The 25,644-nt window shown below is 38.7% G+C and overlaps 1 protein-coding gene across 1 annotated transcript; it reads right to left on the reverse strand.

Moving 5' to 3' along the window:
* Positions 1 to 17,259: 17,259 nt before the first annotated feature.
* Positions 17,260 to 25,064, reverse strand: LOC145009505 (uncharacterized). Its single transcript, XM_078968191.1, has 8 exons — positions 25,044 to 25,064; positions 24,117 to 24,305; positions 22,257 to 23,397; positions 21,652 to 22,013; positions 19,507 to 19,645; positions 19,278 to 19,405; positions 19,026 to 19,149; positions 17,260 to 17,792 (listed from the first exon to the last, which is right to left on the reverse strand). Exons 1-8 carry the CDS (start codon positions 25,062 to 25,064, stop codon positions 17,446 to 17,448), a joined length of 2,451 nt encoding a protein of 816 aa, XP_078824317.1. The 3' UTR covers positions 17,260 to 17,445.
* Positions 25,065 to 25,644: the final 580 nt, after the last annotated feature.

The raw sequence follows: 25,644 nt of genomic DNA on the forward strand, positions 1-25,644 counted from the left end.
GCTGATATGACCATTCCTGCTACCCTGTAGCAGCCTAAACCCTTGGAGTGACAAACTCCCTTGTGTACTTTCTCGTACGCGCTGCACTGACTCAGGCCCTGGTGGCCTTTCACTTGATGTTCAGTAGTCATGGGTCTCTTCCCGGGTCCCTCTACTAAATGCACCTGGCACGCACCTCTCTTTCCAGGGTGCTCCAATTCAATCTCGCATCTGCAACTCTTGGAAATCATATCCTTCAGGGTCTGACACCCTATCACGCGAACTAGCTCGCTTGCCAATGGCTAAGCTGTAACAATTGGAACATCCTCTGTCCCCAAATTGGGTCACAAAATCTTCCCTGAAGCTTCTTAGATTCTCCAAGACTCTCACTGATTCGAGTATGGATCATGTGCTTTCAGTAGTACGGGCCCAATACTACCTTCCACACCTATCCATACTTTCCTCAGCAATCCTCCCGGATTCTCCAAGTCACTTCCTCAACTGGTACACCCAAGTCTAACTGAGCCTCACTACTAACTCACTGAGATATATCCTAGGCTTCCCTAGGTTCCCAAACTCACCCAGTCCTCAGCTGCCGAAAGATTCCCAGTAATGTCAACTAGCCACCTCATAAATATAGCCACATGCAACAGAGATCAGATAATCCTTCAAGTAACAGACTCATCCTTATAACGGTTAGACTCAAACGAGAGCTGCGCAATAGGGTCAAATGTATCACTCTGAGATTATCCAGCCTGTGCCACATGTGACTTAGCATATTCACTTAATAGCTAACTCACATTACTAAGAGTCCCACAAAGCACAAAGCAAGCAGCATTCAGAAAGTGGAAAATCTAACCATCATATACCAATCAAATCATTTTATCCTCTAATCAGGAATCTGTACATTCAATTAAAGGCTCATACAATCAGGCATAACCTAAACAGGCTATCCTATCACTGACTGATCAGTACTAGCATGCAAGTCTACAAGCACATATAATAGGCATATAAGGCATCCTCTTAGATCCTTAGCCCTAATCTAGCATGCAATTCTCATAATCATATCTTAACATAACATATCATTACATGTATGGGTATGTTGGGGAAAACTTACTTGAGCTCGGCTGATTGCACGCATCACACACTTTGTTCTTCTCAAAGTTCCTTTCTCTTTTCAGATTCTTTTCAAACTCCTTTTTATAAAATGGTTTTACTTTTGAAAATTTTCATACCAAGCCCTTAGTTTGAGTTCAAACACATCCGGAAGTATGTCTGAATCCCTCAAACCAAGGCTCTGATACCAACTTGTAACATCCCAAAAATACGGGCCAAAAATTTCATTTTCAAATACATCATAATAAACCAAAGGTGTAATAAAACATCCGTAATATCATGTCATGTCAAAACCAAAGTAGAAATAATCAAACGTGTTATCATAAAATAATATCATAGTGTAATCCCAAAGATCTCATGTGCGGGAAACCATAGTGTGATGCGCTGCGATCAAGCTGGCTCCTTTCCTTTAAACACGAAGTACCTGAAACCAAAACTGAAAACCGTAAGCATGAAGCTTAGTGAGTTCCCCCATCATACCACATACCATACAATCACATAACATGCATATATCGTCAGGCATATCTGGGTGCCCGACCTACCCCTTCGGTCCTCTCGACCGGATACTGTCTAGCATAACCGGGAGCTTGCCTCCCCTTCAGTCCTCTCGACCGGATACTGACTAGCATATCTGGGTGCTGGTCTCCCCTTCGGTCCTCTCGACTGGATACTGACTAGCATATCTGGGTGCTGGTCTCCCCCTTCGGTCCTCTCGACCGGATACTGGGGACTATTTCACCCCCCCCTATTACTACCACATAACACATATATCTCGTAATCTATCTAGCATGGTTGGGCATGACCGCCCCTTCGGACCTATCGACCGGTAATCTGGGGACTATCTCCCCCTACTGTCACTAGCACATAGCAGCATATCATACTAGCATATAAACATATCACAAGTAGTAGCAACCTTAGATGAATATCATAGAGACAATCATCCATCATACAACTCCTACTGGTGGGCCGACATTGTGGCCGTAGACCCACCGCTACTGGAAGGTAACTCACCTCACACTGCTGAAGTCCCGAAGACAGAATCCCACACTTGCTGAAGTCCCGCAGACTCGACCCCAGCTGCTGGCTGACAGCTTTCCGAACTGTCAACACCAAAATAACACCCAATTAATAATTGGGTCCCAATACATAACCATAAACACTTACTTTGGATAATTACATTACCCCAAGCTTGGCTTATTCAAGCCCAAGGCCCAATCCGTAGCCCCAAAGTCAACTATGAGTCAAAGCCCATCATATGGCCCAATTTTCCAAATTGGGCCCAAGCCTATACATGGTCTTATTCTAAGGCCCAACATCATATAATCATTAAGGCCCAACTATGGCCCATCTATGGCCTAATTTTCCAAATTGGGCCCAACCCCTTACATGGGACTTACCCTAGGCCCATTAAATTATTTTAGCCTATATAATTATTTTTGGATGGCCCATTAATAATCTAATCATTAAGGCCCAAAAGAAAGGCCCAACAATAAACCCAAGTGAAGTTAGGGTTTTACATAAAATGCCGGTTAGGGTTAAGTTTCCTACTTAACCCATTAAGGAATTATTCCTTTAAGGACTTAATCCATTAAGTCCATTCTTCTAGATAAGTCATATGGTGTGATTGGGCTTAATCACACAATTACATTCCAATGGCCCAAATGTGGGTCCCAACAAGTACAAGCCCATAATCCCAAATTAGAGTTTTCACATTAAATGATGATTAAGGTTCAATGTTTCTTTCTTAATCCATTAAGGACTTAATCCATTAAGTCCATTATGTCTTATGCTAGTTTGCCAATGATTATTAATTATTATTTAAGATTTAATAATTAATTCTCGTGTGTCCCGATTAATTCCCCAAAATTAGGGTTTTGATGGCATTAGGGTTTTCCAACCCAATACTAGCCCATTTATTAATTTGTTGGGCTTTTAGATCAATTAGGGCTTTATTGGGCCTATTAGGCCCACTAAAATATTATTAAGCCCATTAGGGTTTTAATGGGTCCATTAGAGTCCATTAAGCTTCATTGGGCCCATTAGGGTTTTGGTCCCTTGTCCAAACATCCCCAAACTAGCAATCCCAACACAACTAAGCACACCGCCACCCGACACGGAGGCCGGTGACAGCAGGAGACGGCAGCCACCACCTCACGGTGGTGGTTAGAGATTCATTTCATTATTTCGATTTTCAATTACATTTTACAATGCTAATCTCGACTAAACACACACAATCACTAAGACACACACACATGGTGGTCTATGGCGGCAGCCACCACCTTATGGTGGTGGCGGTGGCAATTCTTGATTTCCGGATAAACAATCCAACGCCACTCAACTAAAATAATTACATCCACACACACTACACCCTTTGCCCGAATAAGCAACACAGCCACCCACCTGTGGCGTTTGGCGGTGGCAGGACCCTCGGAGAAGCGATAGTGGTGGTGGTTCGCGATGACAGCCGGCGGTTCTCTTGATTCCCAATCAAGCAAACATATGTGCACACTTAAAAACATGATTTGAAGATCGAGACATATCCCACTTAGCCGCTACAGGCGGCAGGCGACGATTGGAACCCTAGAGACGGCGACTAACAACGGCGGCGGCCCAAAACGACAACCCACGACAGCCGGCAGTCGATCCGTTGCTTTCACCGCTTCGCTGGAGGCTTGAAATAACACGATGGCAATGGTTGCGTCATTCGACAACGTCTGTGAGCAAGGGATACACGCAGTGCCACGTCTCGCTGGCATCCACGGTTGATAGTGGTTGCTCGCACCTCCAACGGAAAGGCACAACGTTTTCTGTCTTCAAGGCGGCTGTGCGGTGGCGGAGGAAGGATGGCGGCGGCTACAACACACCCGACGACGAACAGATGAGAGGAAGAAGAAGTGGCAGCTGATCTCCTCATTTAGAGTTAGGGTTTGCTGCGGGAGGGGTGACGGGTTATATACCCCGATCCCCCAAACTTACCTCCATAATGACGAGTTTAGCCCCTCTTTTTTCCATTTCTTTTAAAAATGTGATCCAATATTTACACCTTCAAACCAATCCATGGAGATCCCTTACAATTTATGTCCCACAAATTACCAATCAACCCCCAATATCTTAATTATGACATAATCAGCCCCTCCTCCTCATTTTCTTTTAAATTAAATTCAATTAATTACTACGGAGCCCCTGACTTTATAAATATTTATAAAATGAGTCCCAAACTCATGCTTTTAACCCCCGACTTCTAAAAATGTGGTAACTAACTCCTCGAACCCAATACTCTGCATATATAATTATCTATTTCAGACCACCATTCACTCATTAACTTATTTATTTAACTAATAAATAAACGGGTGTTACAAGTAAGGGCCCATACTACCTTCCACATCTATCCGTACCTTCCCCAAGGACCGCCTCGACTCAACCAGGCCCCTTCCCCTACCACTAATCACTGCTACTCTTTATCCTAGGCTTACCCTAGGAAACCTCTGACTCCACCCAACCCAGTCCTCAGTTGCTGAAGGCCTCATGGTGATGCCAATTAACTATTACCTGAATACAATCACATGTGATGAGGCTCGGATAATCCTTCGAGTAAGGGACTCATCTCTACAACGGTTAGGACTCAAACAAGAGCTAAGCAATAGAGTCAAATCCAACACTCTGAGATTATTCAACCCTGATCACATGTGACTTGAACGTATTCACCTAACAGTTAACTCCCATCACTTCAAAGCCCACATAGCACAAAGCAAACAACATTTGGATGTAAGAAAAACAATCTCAAGCAACTCTATCCTCGTAGAGAGAACTGAACTAGCATACAATGCTAAACTCGTACTATCAGGAATAACCTAAACAGGCTACCCTACTGCTGTCTACTCAACTCTAGCATGCAACTCTTTCATATACTGAAGCACATAAAGCAGGCACATAAGGCATCACTCCTAGATCCTTAGTCCTATTCTAGCATGTTGTTCTACAGAAACTGATAAACATAAATAAACTTGTATGGGTACATTGGGGAATACTTACTTGAGCTCGGTCGGGCGCGCACATCACACACATTGTTCTTTCTTAAAACCCTTTACTTAAACTTTTTAGAAAACATTTTCTCTTCCCAAAAATCTTTTAATCCCTCGATTTCAGTTCAAACACCCCCGAGGGTGTGTCCGAATCCCTCAAACCAGGGCTCCGATACCAACTTGTAACGACCCAATTTTCACGTCCAAAAATTTCGTTTTTAAAACATTACTTTAGAAAACGTTAATAATTAAAAGCATTGTTTGATCAACCACATCACAACGTAAACCATGTCTAAAAGACAAATCATACAACCAATCAAAATATCAGAGTATAAATCCCAGAGAAATCCAATGGATGCGGAAACCAGTGTGTGTGCATGATGTGTCGCTACCGCGCCAGCTCCTTCCCCTTCGATGAAGAGGTACCTGAAACCAAAACTGTAAACTGTAAGCGCAAAGCTTAGTGAGTTCCCCCATTGTACCACATACCATATAATCATATAACATACATAAATTGTCAGGCATATCTAGGTGCCCGACCTACCCCTTCGGTCCTCTCGACCGGATACTGCCTAGCATATCTGGGTGCTGGCCTCCCCTTCGGTCCTCTCGACCGGATACTGCCTAACATATCTGGGTGCTGGCTCCCCATCGGTCCTCTCGACCGGATACCGGGGACTATTTCACCCCTACTACTACCACATAACACATATATCACATAGTCTATCTAGCATGGTTGGGCATGACCGCCCCTTCGGCCCTATCGACCGGTGTTCTGGGGGACTATCTCCCCCTACTGTCACTAACACATAAACACAACACAGGTAGTAGCAACCCTAGATGAATATCACAAAGACAATCATCTAATCACACATCTCCTACCGGTGGGCCAACATTGTGGCCTTAGACCCACCGCTACTGGAAGGTAACTCACCTCGTAGTAGCTGCTGATCTGTCTGGGAATAGTCTGACTACTGCTGCTGCTGCTCCGGAAATCCTCCGGCTGTAATTCCCACCAAACACTTAGTCAAAAACTGCTAACTGTCCTTTGCGTAAAATGACCATTTTACCCCTGATCATGCCCTAAGTCAAAGTCAGAGTCAACTTTCAGTTGACCCGACTCGCCGAGTCCATGTCCAAACGACTGACCTGGATTCTGTTTCTACTCGTCGAGTTAGGCGTTGACTTGACGATTTCTCTTTCCAAACTGATGTTCAAGTCCTTTATCCTACTCTCCGAGTTGTATGGACAACTCGTCGATTTCATCTTCATCCGATGAACAATTTATACCGTGACTCACCGAGTTGTATGAACAACTCTCCGAGTCTGTTCTTGATTCTAAGAAGGTTGCCTTGAACTCGTCGAGTCTGGGCATCGACTCGCCGAGTTCCCTTATGGGTGAGTTTTGGCTTCCAACTCACCGAGTCCACCCTGGACTCACTTCACAACTCGGCACAACGAAAAAAGGGACAACTCGGAGAGTCACGACTAGACTCGCCTAGTCAGATGAGCGACTCGCCGAGTCTTCTTCATGCAAGAGCCATAAATGCGATTTTGCTCGAATCCAGTACATGCCATTCATAGATCTGGGCTCCTAGAGCATGAATAACACGTAAAGTTTCCAACTTTACGTGTAAATATCATTCCATGAGGGTTTTAGGGTTCAAAATGCACCAAAAGAGTAGATCTAAGGTTTTCATGCAACATGGGTCCATAAAGGCAGTAGATCTGAGCTCCTGGAGCTCAATCATGCCTAGATCTAGAGGTTACTCAGCTTATTACGAACCCACAAACATACACAAGCTTGAAAATGGTTCAAGAAAGACTTTAATGGAGCTATAAGGGACTATAAGCATGAAGACAAGGGGAAAATCGATTCATACCTTAGGTAACACACTGATATAGCTCAAAGATGCTTGACCTCCTCTTCTTCTTCTTCTTGATCTACTCTTTTTCCCACTCCAAACATTCAAGAGAGCACACCAAATGCTTCAAACTCACAAAGAAACAACTCTTGAACAAGGTATAGAGCTCTGAGGGTGAATGGGGGCGAGATTGGGGAGGAATGAGAGTTTAAATAGGGTGCAAACCCCTGAAACTTAGGGTTTCATCCAACAGCGGTGACTCGCCGAGTCCAGGATACGGACTCGCCGAGTCTCCAACTTAAAACGTGTTCCGGGTCCCGGCTCTACTCGGCGAGTCGGACCTATGACTCCCCGAGTCCAAGGCTAAAAATGGAAAATACTCAAATAAGATTTACATACCAGGAACCAGGTGCTACAAATCTCCCCCACTTATTTTAGACTTCATCCTCGAAGTCTGATGCTCGATCCTGAAACAGCTCGGGGTAATGCTCCATCATCTCTTCCACCGGCTCCCAAGTCCATTCTGATCCCTTGCGGTGCTGCCATTGCACCTTCACCAGCTCCACCCTCTTGTTCCTCAAATCCTTCGACTTCCGGTCGAGGATTGCGATTGGGCGCGCAATGTAATTCAGGCTGTCATCAACCTGTATATCCTCTAACAGCACTACTACTGAATCATCCACTAAGCACTTCTGCAGCTGAGAAACATGGAAAGTGCTGTGGATCTGGCTGAGCTCGACTGGCAGATCCAGCCTATACGCCACCTTGCCCACCCGGGCTACAACCCTGAATGGTCCGATAAATCTCGGGCCCAACTTGCCCTGCTTCCTGAATCGAATGACGCCTTTCCATTGCGACACCTTCAGGAGAACCATATCCCAGACGTGGAACTCCAAGTCAGATCGACGCTTGTCGGCGTAACTTTTCTGCCGACTCTGAGCAGTATGAAGCCGTCTGCGAACCTGTTGGATCCTCTCTGTCGTCTTGAGCACCACCTCGGTGCTCCCCGTGACCCTCTGGCCAACTTCACGCTAGCATATCAGGGTCCTGCACCTCCGTCCGTACAACATATCGAATGGGGGTCGGTCAATACTCGCGTGGTAGCTGTTATTGTATGAGAACTCAACCAAGGGAAGATAGGTATCCCAGCTACCACCGAAATCTAACACACATGCCCGCAACATATCCTCCAAAGTCTGGATGGTCCGCTCGCTCTGACTATCCTTCTGCGAGTGAAAGGCGGTGCTAAAATGCAAACGAGTGCCCAACTCGTCATGAAACTTCTTCCAAAATCTGGAAGTGAATCGCACATCTCGGTCTGATATCACTAACACTGGCACCCCGTGCCGCGCTACTATCTCCCTAATGTAGATATCAGCCAACTTTTTGGCCGAGATGCTCTCCTGGATCGGAATAAAATGGGCGCTCTTGGTCAATCGGTCCACGATGACCCAAATCGAATCTACTCCACGTGTAGTCCTGGGAAGCTTTGTGATAAAATCCATCGTGATGTCTTCCCATTTCCACAACGGGATGTCCAACGGCTGCATCTTCCCATGCAGTCTCTGATGGACGGCCTTGACCTTCCTGCAGGTCAAGCACCGCTCGACGTACCATGCCACATCCCGCTTCATGCAGGGCCACATATAGTCTAGACGAAGATCCCTATACATCTTCGTCGCCCCGGGATGAATAGAGAATCGGGACTTGTGCGCCTCCTCCATCAAGATCTGGCGCACGCCTCCGTGATACGGCACCCACACCCTGCGATGTAGTGTCAATAGTCCTTGGTTATCATAATCGAAGGAGGAAACCTGAGCCACCATACGCTCACTCTTCCGATGTTCCTCCTTGATAGCCTCATGTTGAGCCTCCCGAATCTGCTCCAACATGGGAGTCACTACAGTTATCCTCATGCAAATATCCCTGATCGGCGCCGCCTTGAGGCTAAGCGCATCGGCCACCACGTCGGCCTTTCCCGGGTGGTAAAGGATCTCACAATCATAATCCTTCACCACGTCCAACCACCGACACTGCCTCGTGTTCAGATTCGGCTGATCCATGAGGTACCTCAAACTCTTGTGGTCCGTGTAAATGGTACACCGAACCCCGTAGAGGTAATGCCGCCAAATCTTGAGGGCGAAAACCACCGCCCCCAACTCCAAATCATGCGTCGGGTAGTTCGCCTCGTGAGGCTTGAGCTGCCTCGAAGCGTAGGCAATGACATGCCCCCTCTGCATCAATACCGTGCCCAACCCTAAAATAAACGCGTAACAATAAACCACAAAATCCTCTACGCCCTCTGGCGCAGGTAACCCTTCTAGTTAAATAGAATCAATTGCAAAAAACACATCATTGCTTTCCAAATGGTTATACTTTATGTTAATTTTAGTGCTATTTAGAAGAATATTCTCATAATCTATTAAAACACATGCAAAACAAACTACCTCATAACACTTTTAGAGTTTCACAATTAAATAATTAATAGGAAAAAAATGCAACTTATAAATATGTAATATTTTTAAGTATAATATGTCTTAATAAATCAAAAAAATATTATATCATAAAATTATTGTTTAAATTTCCGCCGCAAAGTGCGGCTTAAAAACCTCGTTATTATTAATCACCGTGAATTTCATTAGATTCATTCATGTTAAACATGATTTAGGGTTTCAATAGCAATCCATGAAATTTTGGAAGTAACTTCTTTGATAATTTGCTAAGTATGGAAAGTACTATGGATTAAAGCATTAGATCATGTAGATGGTGGTTAAATTAATGATTTACTAGATTGAAAATGATTTTGAAAGAAAATGGAGTTTGAGTTGTATCAACTATAAAATTATTAATTCCAATAGTTAAAATCAATGAATTGACCAATCCATGGTAAAATAAGTAATGTTAGAGCTGTAAAAGTTTGTTGGAAGTTCATTAAGAACTTATTAGTTACTTGGAATAGTTATAGGTGAAGTTGGAAGCCGTTAAGAGTTTATGGAGCAATGTTGGTACATTAAGGTCATGAGATTCCTTATAGCTCTTGTGACTTTAAAATGTCTTAATCGTTAAGTCACTAATTAAAATAAGTTTCTTTGAGTTATTACATCTATTGAACTAATTTAGGAAATTTGTTGGATGTTTGAATGTAGTGGGATGGAAGTAGGATGTCGAAAAGTGTAATTTTGGTCGTTTTTGACTTGTTGGGCATCACACAGACTGTGTGATTTCCAAGGCAAAAAATCCACACGAGCCAAGTTAGGATGCTTTATGTCACCAAACATGTTTTTCTCATATATTTTTTTCATACGGACTCAAAATCATGCACGGTTTTTTCTTATGTTCATATTCTAACATAAGGAATGTTTTTAAACCATAAAACTTCACTTTCCTAATTAAGATCTTAACAAGTGACTTAACAGTACATTTAATAGGATTTTGACACATATATTGATACTTATAGGTGACACTTGAGTTTTCAACCCATTCTTGAAGAAGAAAAAAGGTACCATAAGTTAGGATTTTGGGCTAAGGTGAGTACATACCCAAAGTACATGTCCCCTATCGCCATATTTGAAATGTTTTGAGTATTTTTATATGTACTCTCATTTGTTATTTGGCCTTATGGAATGTTTTGCATTGTATGAAAATATATTTTGAATATGTTTGAAATGAATTAAATGAATTGGTTTAGAAAATGGTTTAAGCATAGATACAATTTGCAACTCCATTACATGAGGGTTATGGTAATGGTCACATGACTCTCTAAAATTTACCTAAAGGAGTGATTACTTTTAGATGACCTTTATTGTCATAAATTGATTCATTGGCTCAATTAATGGCAATAGATTAGATTAGCATGAAACATCGATTCAAGTAGAGCCTTAGACCATTATCCCTTAAAATGTGAGGGGATTATTTGAGACAAACGGATTAGGATTGGATAGTTGCATGTGATTTATGAATGAGAATTGGTTTTGAAAACGATTTGTGATATAAAGAAACGATTAAGAAAAATTATTTGCTATTTTGAAAATGATTTTTCATATGTTTTGGGAATCTAGACTTATGATTTGGGTTATTGTCATTACCCAACTCCATTCCATAGTCGGATTCCGATATTAATCACTAGGCTTCCTAAAAACATATTGTTTTGACATGTACTCATAGATAAAGTTGAAGGCGTTGTGTAGCATTCTCGAACATTTATAAGACTATGATATTTAGGGTTTATTTGAACTTTTGTGAATATAATATGATTAAATTGATGGGTTTTATATGTTACAAAAAAATCTTATTGGTAGAAAAACATAAACTGTATGTTCACATGCACCCTAAAGGATCTATGTTCTCACTATGATTTGCAAACAACTATTGAATATCAAGAACCCTAAAAGTACAATACTATTTTTGAAATAACTAATAGGTTATTAGAAAAAAAAACCTTATCTTATGTTTATTGTAGTAAATAAACAATGATTCTTTCTTGATATAGCTTTAGAAACCAAGCACTAGAAGTCTCATGTCTCTAATGGCTCACACCCTTGTGGAAAGGGATAAGGCATGTTTCCTTAGATAAGCCTTATCCCTTTCCTTGTGTTATGAACTGATTTGTAATAACAGATTCATTAACATACAAACCACCCAAATGATTCTAATATTGATTGGAAAGACTGTATAATACCCAAAAGATTACAAGAACGAAGGATAGGTTAGCTGATTCGAGATAGCTACTCTCTTAAGAGGAAATCATTCCAGGTTTAACAGAAAAGATGGATGTCTCACTTCCTATCCTACTACCTTCTTATACTATCAGTCATAACAACTAAATAATATAAAATACCCATAATACCCCTGCACCAACAAGATGCTCTTTATTTGATGATTACCCCAAACTACCCCTTCTCTAAAATAAGGTGACCAGAGTGGGTGCATAACAATACTCCACCCCTAAAGATTCACCTTGTCCTCAAGGTGGATAGAAGTAAATATGTGTAAGTAGCATCCAGACTCTCCCAATACTTATAAATTTTCCCTCATATTTAAAAACAAACCTTGTGTCTCCCTTTGCTAGATACTCTTTAGCATGTTGTATAGATCTTTTTTGTTCTCTCCCATTTCTTTCAACCATTTCCCCTCCAGCCACCAATACCACGACATAGTGATGCAGTTCAACTTTAGGGACCATGACATGTATGATCTCCAATACAGTTCCATATTTCAAAACAACACACTGTTCATATAAAACAAAAAATGTAACAAGATTCCCAATGTTACCCTCTTCGGTCTCTATCCTATTGTTGCTTGATAAGGGTGTCTCCTGTAACTTAGTCTCCTTCGTATTCTTCAACTGTCCAAAATCATACTCATCACTAGCATTAAAGATATATGGACCCTCATGCCCTTCCTTCTTCACCTTCTCGAGGGGCCTAGAGTTTTCCACAACCTTCTTTCCTTCCAAAGTAATGTAATAAATGTCATTATTTTCATATTTCAAACTTGTTACTTCACCACTTTTTGATAGAAATTCTTGGAATGGCGGGTATGAAGAACAGATTGTCACTGGTTGTCCCTACATTGCTCAGGAAGTGCCCTCAAATTCGGACCTTTGATAAGGCAATAATAGGTTTTGGGATGATATACCTTGCTCGGGCATGACAGTTAGAATCATCTTCCTTACAACTTTTGTTCTCTCACCGGACTTAAAGAACATGTACAGGGTCCTACAAGGTTTGGTTCCTTGAGAACCATCTTGCACTACACACTTCCTCCTCTGTGAAGCCAAGCAAACACATAAACAGCTCCCGGTAGCCTGCATAAGTGCAGCTGCAGATCACCCTCCCGCAGCAGCGGCACAAATGTGGATAACATAATAGGGACATGCAGGAGTCAAGATTTTCATACCAAAAACAATATTTTCCATAAAATTATCAAACAATATCCATCCTTTTGGATTCCCATCAAAATGCTGCCCCGATTTTGAGACAAGGGACTTGTTTAGGTACCCAATCCCATCTTTGAGTAATACCCAATTGACTCGGTTCTTTAACCTTTTACTCCTAAAGTATTCAAAAAGAAGGGAAGTATTGGTATCTGAATCATCTCCAACAACCTCTAGCTTGTCTACATCAAAGTTGACCGTTACACCTTCAGCTTGCTTGAGTTGTTATGAAGTCCCGCTCATGTCTTTTATGTTATCTTCTTTTGTGGGTTTTGTTTCTGATGAGAATTTTTTTGGTGAATTTGAGTTGTCTTCTTGCTTTGGTGAGGATTCTACCTTTCTTTTAACCTTTTGCTTAAGATGCTTGCTAGATGTGGTAATGGGGCTTGGTAATTCTAAAACCTTATCTTCCTGGGGTAATGACTTATCAAGTATACTCCATTTTTCAAAACATAAATTCAGCACTTCATCATCACCATCAACATATAATACCTTATGCTGCTTGTCTATAGGATTATAAGATGAAATAGCACCTTCGCAATGCATTTTATCAGGTGGCCGCCAAATCTTTATTCTATGTCCCACTGATTGTTTCACATATCCAAGGTTCTTGTTGGGATAACCATCAACAACATGTTTCTTATCAGATGTGATATCAGCTTTCTTTCCTAGGCCTTCAGATTTTTCTTTAGTAGTAATATAACCAACAGGTTGGACATTTACGGGCACATGATTGATCTTGGGAGAAACAATGAAATTGATTTCCGATTGGAATGATCCTAATTGCCCTGTGTTTTGTGTTTGATTCAACAGAAACTCCAAGTTTGAATTGAGCATCGATAAGGGTGTTCCGTATGTGAGAAAAGGTGCCAAGGTTGTAGATTGTGGGATTGATGTGGTAATCTTTGATTCAATCTCAGGTGGTGGGTTTAATTTCTCTTCATGATTAATTGATTTAATAAAGATTGGGCTGGATTTTAAACTGTTACCTTTTAACAAGTTCTTTTCCTAATTCGGCTTATATGATCCCAAGGTGTTAGTTTCAGCCCAATTGTCCATTTTAGGCCCATTTTTGCAAAACCCTAAGAACGCTTCTTCTCATCTATTATCCCGTCCATCATCAAACAGATCTGTTATCTCCCTGAGACTCCATTGGTGCTCTGACTGCCTTGCACCATGGTAGTCCGACCACCATGACTCTGCTGCGAACGTTGAGGATCCAAATTGTCGGATGATTAGGAATTTTAGTTCTTCCCAATCTCTAATGGGTCGACGATAGTGTTCTTCGTCATACCAGAGAGCAGCGTAGCCCTCAAGTGCCACTACCGCAACCTCTAGTTTTTCTTCTTCTGATAATTGATAATCTACAAATCTTCTCTCTGCCTCAAGAGCCCAACCATTTGAATTATTTCCATTAAATAGTGGTATCTCCAGCTTCTTGATTCTCCAGTTGGTTCCTCCGTTGTATTCGCCTCCGATTGTATGGTCACCGCCTCCGCCGTCGGAACCACCTCCTGTTCCATTTCTTGAACCTCCACTGAATCTCGTAGGGTTTGTCCCTTTCATTGTCTCCACCCATGAAAAAACAGGGTCGCTGCTGTGCTCTTCTCCCACTGATTTCTTTCCATTAGGTTCTTCTGGGTGGCTCTTGGCTATTGCCTTCAAAACCTCTTCGAACTTCTGCTCCATCTTCAACTAAAGAGACGCTATGGAGTCAGCAGTATGTTGGATCAGATGCCCTGGATTCTCCATTCGATCATACACATTCCCTAATTCTTTCTCTAGCAACTCAACCCTCTTGAGTTGAGCTCCTCCAGCCTCCTTCCTTCCTTTATCTCCAACCCTAATCCATGAATGCTCTGATACCATTTGTTATGAATTAATTTGTAATAACATATTCAATAACATAAAAACCACCCAAATGATTTTAATATTTATTGGAAAAACTGTATAATACCCAAAAGATTACAAGAATGAAGTATAGGTTAGCTGATTCGAGATAACTACTCTCCCAAGAGGAAATCATTCCAGGTTTAACAGAAAAGATGGATGTCTCACTTCCTATCCCACTACCCTCTTATACTATCAGTCATAACAACTAAATAATATAAAATACCCATAATGCCCCTGCACCACAAGATGCTCTTTATTTAATGATTACCCCAAACTACTCCTTCTCTAAAATAAGGTGACTAGAGTGGGTGCATAACACCTTGCTCCCTAAGGACTCTTAGGCTTCCTTAATGCTCAAGGAAATCCATTAATCCATTCTAGAACTCGTCCCCCACCTAGGCAGGTTCTAGAATTGCTTAATGTTCCACCATCTTAGACCATTTAAGAAACATGGTTGGAATACCAGACTCTGTTGATGCATGTTTTGTTCCATTAGGCACTTGCTTACACTGTTTCCAGCCACAAGCATTGAAACTCTGTGCAAGAGTGAGTAAATTCTACACCATAGTATTATCTATTTTCCTTTTAATTTTAATGTCAAACTAGAAAGGTTACCCCCGCTACACGGGGGCAAAAACTTTCAATGTTGTTTCCGAATCGATAAATATAACAGACGTAGAAAGTGCAAGAATGAAAAGCTCGTGTTTTGCCCCGGACCGTTTTTTTCAAGTTTTTATGAAAAAATATAAAAGTTTTGACTGCAAGGATCAAAAGTGTCAAAACGGCTAAAGAGTTAAAGGGGTAGGATATAGCAAATTTTTAGAAAAGGAATCAAAGTTGTCAAACCGTTAAAGTTTTGTGGCCACACTTTAAATATTAAAAGGTTCCTAAAAAGTGTAAAAATATTGATTGCAAGGACCAAAAGTATCAAAATAAGTAAAAAATAAGGAGCAAAGTGCAGGGACCAATTCTGCCAAAAAAATGGTAAGTTTACTATTCCTTTTATTGAGAACTTATATATATATATATATATATATATATATATATATATATATATATATATATATATATATATATATATATATATATATATATATATATATATATATATATATATATATATATATATATATATATATATAGGAGTAGGATAAAATGAGAACACCAAAAAGGTTGAGAACGCGAAAACAAAGTATATTTATTTATGATTCCATGTATTCATTTGTGGAGAAATGATAAACTTTTACGCCTTTAATTTCAACCGAAGAGAAAAAGCATATTCATGTTGATTGTGCGTAAAAATTTATCAATTTTCCACAAATGAATACATGGAATCACAAATGCATATACTTGTTCTCGCGTTCAACCTTTTAGGTGTTCTCATTTGATTATTTTCCATATATATATATATATATATATATATATATATATATATATATATATATATATATATATATATATATATATATATATATATATATATATATTATAAGACTGACACAACTTGAATATTGATTAGCAAAAAGTTGCAGCCTCATCTGGAGATATGAGGAAAGCTCTTGGTATCTGCAGGTTGACATATTGTCCATATTTTAAAAATTGTTTTATCGCCTAAAAAGTCTATCAAAGTTTCATATGTTGGAATTAAGCTGAAGCTTTTATTCTTGGTTTCCAAGGGTACGTGCGATTGACAATCTGGAAACAGAGCTTACAGAATCTACTTCCACTTCAAATCTCTCCTCCATGGTAAACATTTCTTTTCAGATAACCTCTTATGAGATTTTATCAGAATAAGAGAAATTTGTGAGTTAATTGGTTTTTTCTACTTAAAAAGTACTATTTCATTGTTCTTTTGGTGTTCTTTGATATTGATGAATTTCATATAACCTATTTCTGATGATTGTTGTAGGTGAGAGTTCATCATACGGATATTGTTTTATCAAGGGCTTACAAATCACCAATAGTTGACACAATACAATCCCTTCCCCAACATCAACATGTTGCTTTCTTTATCTGTTGGAATAATGGAACTTTCAAATGCATTTGTCTCTCCATCATACTTGCTATATATTATTAAAAACGATCCATGAACGGACAAATCTATCTATACATCGATGTATTTAGTGAATGTACTAAGTACCAATCTTATGAAAGTTTACTTACCATTTGAACTTCTGCTTAACATAGGTATTCAATCAAAACGAGTAAAGTTAATAAAAAAAAAGCCTAAATGATAGAAATAACTAGTTACTTTTTAATGTAAGATGAACCTAAATATTAAAAATAGCAATGCACTTTCTTCATAGCTGGTCATGTTGGTGTTAGAAGATCAATCTGGTCTGAGGATCAATAGTAGAATTATCTTTTTGAGGGGATGGTTTTATGCAAATCTAAAACATTCACCTCAACTTTAATACCAGTTTGATGATCAAACTTGTACTCCGGCCCATACATCATACATATAAAATTGCATAACTTAACACTAAGTGTAGTCATCTACATTTAATAAAAATAAAAACATAGAAAATATATGAATGAAAATTGATATGACAATCAAAACATAAACCATAAGCTTCTTCCATTTATACATTCAAATAGGCCTGTGAAGTGACCTGTCTTGGACTTTAATGTATTTCTATTTTATCGAGTTGATTTCTTTTAAACGTGCCACCACTTCCTCCATTGAAGGGCGTCGAATTGGTTCCAATTCAACACAATTTAGGATGAGTTTCGCTAATTTCAGTGCGCCGTTTAAGGGATAAACTTGTTCCAACCGTGGATCCATGATTTGTTGTAGATTATTCATATCGATGAATGCTTCTCCAAACCAACCCACCGAACCAGTTTCCAAAGACTCTCGTTCCAACCGTGTTAGCCAAGAAGGCACGGAAGCAGAATATAAATCATATATACGTAACCCTGTAATCAACTCTATCATCACTACTCCAAACCCAAAAACATCACTCTTGATATATAAATGACCTGTAGTTGAATCACAATCTTTGTTATACATGTCTTAAACCATCTCCAAATTTGATTCGCATCTTTTTTATGATAATAGTTTTGTACCTTTTACTATTAGAAACTATAACCTAAACTAACTATTCCTCTATAATTAATTCCGAATTATTTATCATATTATTGAAACAAACAAAGTATACATTTAAATGAATATCAGATAAGCATTTAGAGGAAATATTCCACATACAAATAGAGTGTTTTTTTGTTCTTTTTTATAAGATAGAAACGTAAAAAGTACCAAGTTATTATCCGTTTAATTTATAGTATTAGTAGTAGTAAATTTAAAATTGTTATTGTGTTTCAAAGTATTAAAAAAAGTGCAAGATATTCAAATAAGTTCAAAACATAAAAATAAATCCAAAATAAAAATATCAATTTAATTTTTATAACGTAATATTACAAGTAACAAATACTACACTCAAAATGTTATTATGCAATTAAACAAACTTAAATACATAATATTTAAAGTTAGTTGACCAAATTTGGTGGTCTATTATTTGCTAAGACCAAAATGGTCAGTTTATAGAGATTTAACACTCTAGAACCACAAACATAACTCGCCACATATAAATGACCTCCAGTTGCATCACTATTCACAACCTTTGTTATTGATGTCTTAGAAATCCTAGTTAGTCTAAGCTTAGGGATAGACCATTTTACAGACATGTCCAGTTAAACTATAGGCTACGTATGTTACAGAATTTGCTTAGTTACTAGACTCGATTATTAATTTCAGGTAATTCTCAGTTGGTGTTTTATTTTCACTCAATAGTCGATATCATATTATCTCACTATGAATATTTTGGTTTTTTAGTTTAACAAAATTCATTAAACATTTCAAATAACGATTAAAGATTATCTGAATGAGAAGAGCAATACAATCCTAGTTGAGTTAATTAAGGCGTTGTGCCAAGAAACAGAAACACTAGATATAAAAATGAAGAAACCCTAGTCAATGTAACTCCTAAGATTAAGAGACACTAAGGCGTTGCCTGTCTTTGAAGTGGTTAATTGTCTTTTTTCATGTTTGCAGAATAAGACATGCACTTGAGAAATGTCTACCCGCCAGAAGGGAAAAATGCTTAAAAAGTACTTTTGTAGAAAAACAAACGAGGCCTAATTGATTTAGGCCCTAAAATTAACAAAGAAGTTGTGCTAGCATCCATGCTTGTACAAGGAGATTAGAGAACTAACCGGTGAATATATACTCAGGAGCTAAGAAACCGATGGTGCCTACTACGCGTGTTGTGATATGAGACTCTCCATTGACCGGACCGGACTTCGCCACTCCTAAATCCGAGAGTTTTGCATTAAACTCCTGAAACGTAATTCAGTATATAAAATATTGATATTATAAAGATTTGAACTAAAAATACTAAGCCCGCAAAACATCAAAATGCTAATCACAGTCGCATGTTAAAATAAATATGATTAGTTTTTACTTGCCTCGTCTAACAAAATATTTGACGGTTTCACATCCCTGTGAATGACATTATTGGCGTGCAAAAAAGCAAGGCCTTGAGCTGCTCCCATGGCTATTTTAATCCTCGTCTCCCATGGAAGTGGTTTTGCACCTTCAGCAATTTCCAATTTGAAAAATAAATAATATTTATTTATAAATTTAATAGAAACAACTTTTTTTTCCATATTTTTCTGTGTAGATTTAGATACTTACCCCTCAAGATATGCATATCTAAGCTTCCTTTTTGCATATATTCATAAACAAGAAGAAACTCCTTATTTTTTTTCCGGCAATATCCAAAGAGTTTAACAACATTTTGGTGGCTTAATGCTCCCAAGAATTCCAATTCTGTCTGTCATGGAAACACACAAAGTTATCAATTTGATTTTTACTTTGTGTAGTCCATATGATGACTACTAGATACCCAAAATCCTGTAGGAGTGGGGTAAGGGAAGGCTAGATATGGACAGTCTTAGTACCTCCACCTAAGGGTAGAGAGACTCCTTCCATAGATGACCTATGTCATATGAAACGTGAGTCCACAGTGGTTCATGTATAGGCAGGCCAGGGTGGAGTAAAGAAGAAAGCATATACAATCTGTAAAGCATATATAAAGAAAATGAGGAAAAAACATTAAGGTAAATATTATACGCCAAGAAAAAACAAAAAATTTAACTATAACCTTTCTACTCCACTCCTACCTATACGAATCATATCCTCGGAAAAAGTCAGATTCTTCAAGTCTAACCTCATACTATCTTCCGATTTCCTTCTATGGTGTCGTCTCTTCCTCGATCCATCAACCCTGACTGTCTACACCTTCTTAACCAAATAACAGTAGTCGTGGATTTCCTACTTTAAACTTGTCTAAACTACTGCATTCTCCATTCTTTCTTTCTTCATTCTTCATGAATCAAGATGGTAGGGTCCTAATGGTCTCTGGAAGCATGTCATTTCAGCTAATCATGGTGACAATGGTGGGTTGGGGAATGTTTTGCTGACATCTCGCAAGAACTGCACTTGGGGGAGAATTGCTTGCATTGGGTCTTCATTGGATATTGTTCACGTTGATCTTAACTGTTTTTTTAACTACTCTACTATTGATGGTGTTTTGGAATGAAATTGGGACATGGATGGTAAAGATACTTATACTGTCTGCTCGTTTAGAAGACTGTTCGATGGGCTGCTTTTGGATCAAACCCCGGTGAAGACTGTGTGGGACAATTCTGTTCCCTCCACAAGATCAAATCTAGTCAGACGTGGCATGCCTTGTTCTTTGGTTCTTTGTCCCTGTTGTCACGTTGTTGCTGAAACGGAAGATCACATCTTTAATTCATGTTCAACTGCAGGAGAAGTTAGGGCTAAGCTCCATAATTTGTGTTTCTTGATCCCTGTTACTATGAACTCTCTGGTGGAATGGACAGATTGTACAGTAGGTATGAGCCTAAATGGGAAGGTTGTTACTGCTCTCAAGACTGTTATGAAGGCTTACATTTGGGTTATTTGGCGTCATAGGAATCAAGCGGTGTTTCATAGCAAGCTAATTGTTGTTACTCTATTGTATCTGATATTAAATCTTTTACTTTCACCTGGATTAAGTGTAGAACCAAATTAGGGCCTAGACTCCTTTGGGAGAATTGCTGTATTAATCCTATGTTGGATTTATTGTAATGTTCCTAGCTTCTCGCTAGGTGTTTTCTTTATAAAGTCTTGTTGTTCAAAAAAAAGATGGTATTAGAGCAGAATACATAGAATTCTTCATCATCGTTCGAATTTCTGCTGCATTAGTCATCCTAAATCTCCCCAATTAATGTCTACCGAATCATCTCAAAACACTTTAATGGGTCATGGCTTTACTTATGAATATATAGCATATTATGTTTGTTGAAATGTAAGCCTAACATTGACAGCATAGTTTGTGTTGGGATATATATTATTTTCGTAGTGCTAACAGAAAAGAAGGTAAGACTACTAGAGTAGATTATGTTGGGTAATCTTGATGGGTTAAGTTGAGAATTAGTCAATTATGCACGTATCTTTCATTTTGGGTAGTAGTATTTAAGTTTGCTTTGTGAATGTTTGGTAAGTAGGCATTACTCATTTTCTTATGTTCTCACCTTGTTACTTTGGAGGTTGTGTAAGACTATTTATAGCCCTTAAGTTATTGAATAAATATATAGCAGTTTTTCTTTCCTCATAATCTTCAGAATAGGCCAAGTATTAAAAAAAAAAAAATCATTCCATAACTCATGCAGGCTTTTTGCATTATGCAATATGCAACATTACACAGCAAAAAATTTTAATGCAAGATAATGAAAATAAAAACACTGAAAGTAGCAGATAGATAAACAAACAAACCTGCCACTCATTAAGACCATGAGTCCTGTTGGCGCTGAATCTCTTAATCGCCACAGCAAGACCATTACCAGGCTTTCGTGGGGCAAATGTTACACTGTCCAACCACCCTTTGTAAACCTTCCCATAACCACCCTCTCCAAGAAACATCTCCTGCTTGAAATTCCTTGTTGCACTTTGTAGCTCAGAAAATGTAAACATCTTCAAGATTGGTATCTTTGCCTGCCCAGTAGGTAGCACCACCTGCTGAGAAACAGTTGCAATGCCACCTTCAACAAAAGTGGTGGCATGTTTTTCCATCACGATGCCATTCTTTTTGTTGTTGATGTTTTGCCCAAGTTTCTTTGTAGCACTCATATGATCTTCTGGAACAACAAATAATTAACATTTAGAATGAGATTAAAGAAATGATGCTATCAAAATGAAAAAGAAAAGCAATTAACATTAGATTATGTGTTTTAGAATAGAAGACAGTGACATGCATGTGTGATAAGAATCTTTCTATTCAAGATGGTATCAACCTAAACATAAACATTAGAAAAATCCCAATTGCTATACAATGCCTCAACTTGTGTTCTCCAAAACAGTAGATAAGACTTTTAACTTACTATTTGGAGCTTTAATCAAGAACAATGACCATGCCTTCTCAATAAATATGGATCTTCCAATGTGACTCAGCCCATTCTGCAAAGTCCATGCTAACACAAGCTCAAGCCTAGCTACCACCTTAGTCATTGTGGGTCGATCCTTTGAACGAGTAAGAACACATTCATATGCAATTCGCCCAAATTCCTTGAGAAATTTAGTTCTTGTTTGCTCCCTCAAACAGGGATCAATGATTCGATCAATATTACCATCTCTGATGGATTGTCTTGCCCATACAGATAAGCTGTGTTGCTGCTCATCCAATGTAAAATCCAGGGCAGGCCTACCACACAACACTTCCAATAACACCACACCAAATGCATACACATCAGACTTTCGTGTCAGTCTGTGAGTAACAAAATACTCGGCATCCATGTATCCGAATGTGCCTCTGATCTGATTCGTATAAACATTAGTGGTGCCCACCAGATTTGCTGGACCAATTGTGGACAAACCAAAGTCGGAAATCTTAGCTGACAAATTCTCATCCAGCAGGATGTTTGAGCTCTTGATATCACGGTGTATGACTCTTGATTGCACACTTGTACCCGTATGGAGGTAGTCCAAACCACGGGCAGCACCTATACAAATGTTGAGCCTCTCGATCCATGTTAGCAGAGAAGAATTACTTCCATTGGCTCTTATTTTGTGGAGATGATGATCAAGGCTTCCATTCGGCATGTATTCATAAACAAGGATCATCTCTCTTTTATCAGATCCTTCATGGTATCCTAAAAGAGAGACGATGTGACTATGGCGAAACTTGGAAAGCATCTCAATCTCTGCCTTGAACTCAGTTGCCCCTTGACTCGAATGTTCAAGATTCAACCTCTTAATGGCAACATCAATTCCTTCTTCACCAAACTCAATCTTACCTTTATATACCTTCCCGAATCCACCCTTTCCGATTACAAACGCATCATCGAAATCATTGGTTGCCAATTTGATTTCAGCAAGTGAAAACTTTTGACATAGTTTATCTGATGAGGCTGATGTGGATGAATCCTTTCTCTTACTATGCTGTTCTTCGTTTAGGGATTGTTGATCCGATAATGACAATAGGGATGACTTCTTCTGCTCACTATCATCCTCCTCTTGTTGTTTCTGTAAATAATAAAAAACAATACCCAATACAGTAAGGAGAAATATAAGAGTTGTGGAAAAGTACATTCTTCTTGGAGATATGATATGGATTAATCTGTAGAAATGAAGAAAAGATCCTTAGATCTAAAGATTGAGATGATCTGGGTGCATGGGTTGACTCACTAAGTGACTATTGAACTAGTCAACACAATGGATAAGTGGTTAACATTGCAGGACCATATTTTGCCTACTGTGGCTTTTAATTGAACAAATTGGTCAATACGTTTAATTTTCAACAACTGAGTCGCTGCATACGCCACTCCCATCAATGGACCTCCACTTCATTTACATTTACTCACAGAATATTGGGTGATTTAGCAATATGATATGCATGGGTGTTGCAATGATTTAAGATATGATTCATGGTTTGTGTATTCCACAAAAATAAGTGCTTATAAAACATTTATTAGATAAATTCAGACAGAAAAATTTACAAGTCGGTACTTAACCTAGTTCCTCCCCTTGTGCTTGGCATACCACCTCTGACATTAAGATTTGAACCTCAGGAGACATATATCTCCAAATTTCCTTCTTTCTTTCTTTTGGTGTATAATCCAAACTCTTTTTAGAAATACAAAAATCGGTATCACAAACAATTCTGTAAATCTGAAAGCAATTTATGTCTTTTCTTTTTATACCGGATTAGGAATAAAATTAGAAGTATTTTGATGGTTACTGACCAAGGGTTTGGAATTACAAACGTTTGTAGAGAGATAAATCGGTAAAAGCCGTTGTGATGACGGATATATTTGGGATTTTGATGAACCAACATAAGGGAAGGCATCTCCAGAGTTAAGCACCGGCACCACCGTTCCGCCACTGTGATACCCGCAAAGTTCAGGTCTTGAGCCGTCGCTACTCTCTTTTTTCTATTTGTACAATACGCATCATAATTTGTACCAAAATATGTGGTTTTAAAAATTCGGACTTACATGTAATATGTACTGTGGGTTGTAAATAATAAAAAAACAAGAATAAGTTAAAATTAATGAAAGATAAATTAAATTGTTTTCTATTCAATAAAATTATGATAAATATTATTATTCTATATGTTTTTAACAAACTTATTAAAACTATATTAGGAATGTATCAAATAAAATAAAATTGAATGATGATTTGTTATAATTTTAATGGATAAGAATAATCGTAGGAATAAAAGGTATCAAGTAATTTAATTTCTCATAATATATATACGTTGGGCTACAACTTATGCCCCATACAATTTGTTGGCCTGGGCCTCTGCCCAACTCGTCCATGCCAGCTTTGGTTAGGAATTTGTAATTAAGAAAAAATAAAAATAAAAGGATGTGCCACTCTGTTTTAAAAATCTCGAGTTTTTAGTGTTTCAGGTGTTACTTTCATAAGCAAAACACGAGAATAAAAATAAATAGTACAAGGGTAAACAAACTTCCAAGGTTTAAGAAATATAAGAAGCAGAAGATTAAAAAAATAAGAGCTAAAACACGGTTTATCTTAATGTGTTTGGTTCGCTCCTGAAAAACAGGGTTGTCCGCAATGCATCATGCTACTTGATTGTCGTAATATAAGGGAGTGGGACCGTACTATGGATCACTAAGTTCTTGTAGAAGCCAATGCAACCATAGAACCTCACTAACATTTGAAGTCATGGACTCGTATTCTACTAAAGCTGAGGATCGAGAACCACTAATTGCTTCTTTGTTCGCCAATATATCGGAGCTCCTCTAAGGAGCATAACATAGCTTGTTTGTGACTATCTTGTGAAGTTGCATCCTTGTCACAACTAGAAATTTTTGTGCCTTGTAACTACAACACTTATGTCAATTATGAATCAAAAACATGAAAGTATGTATGATGCTTACTCTATGACAACAAAATTTCAATCAAACACTTCATACAAGCACTGCAAATAGTCAACAAACAATTGGAAACCTTAGAAATCCTTGTTTAAGTCCATTTTGGACTAGGATTTCTTTATTGGGCCCAATGGACCAATAAGCTTCCAAATGGACTATCTTGGGCTTATGACTCTTGAATGGGCTCTAATTGGACCCACTTCCATTTGTTTCAATATTTTGGGTCATATTGGGCCCTAGAATGAAATAAATTATTTAAATGAACCATATTGGACCATAATTAACCTAATTTAGCCCTAATAGGTCATAAAAATCACATTTATATTTATTTGGACCAAAAATCACTCAACATAACCATGAAAATTGGGCTTAA

This window comes from Lactuca saligna, chromosome 8, assembly GCF_052625555.1.
Source record: "Lactuca saligna cultivar CGN05327 chromosome 8, ASM5262555v1, whole genome shotgun sequence".
Taxonomy (NCBI): Eukaryota; Viridiplantae; Streptophyta; class Magnoliopsida; order Asterales; family Asteraceae; genus Lactuca; species Lactuca saligna.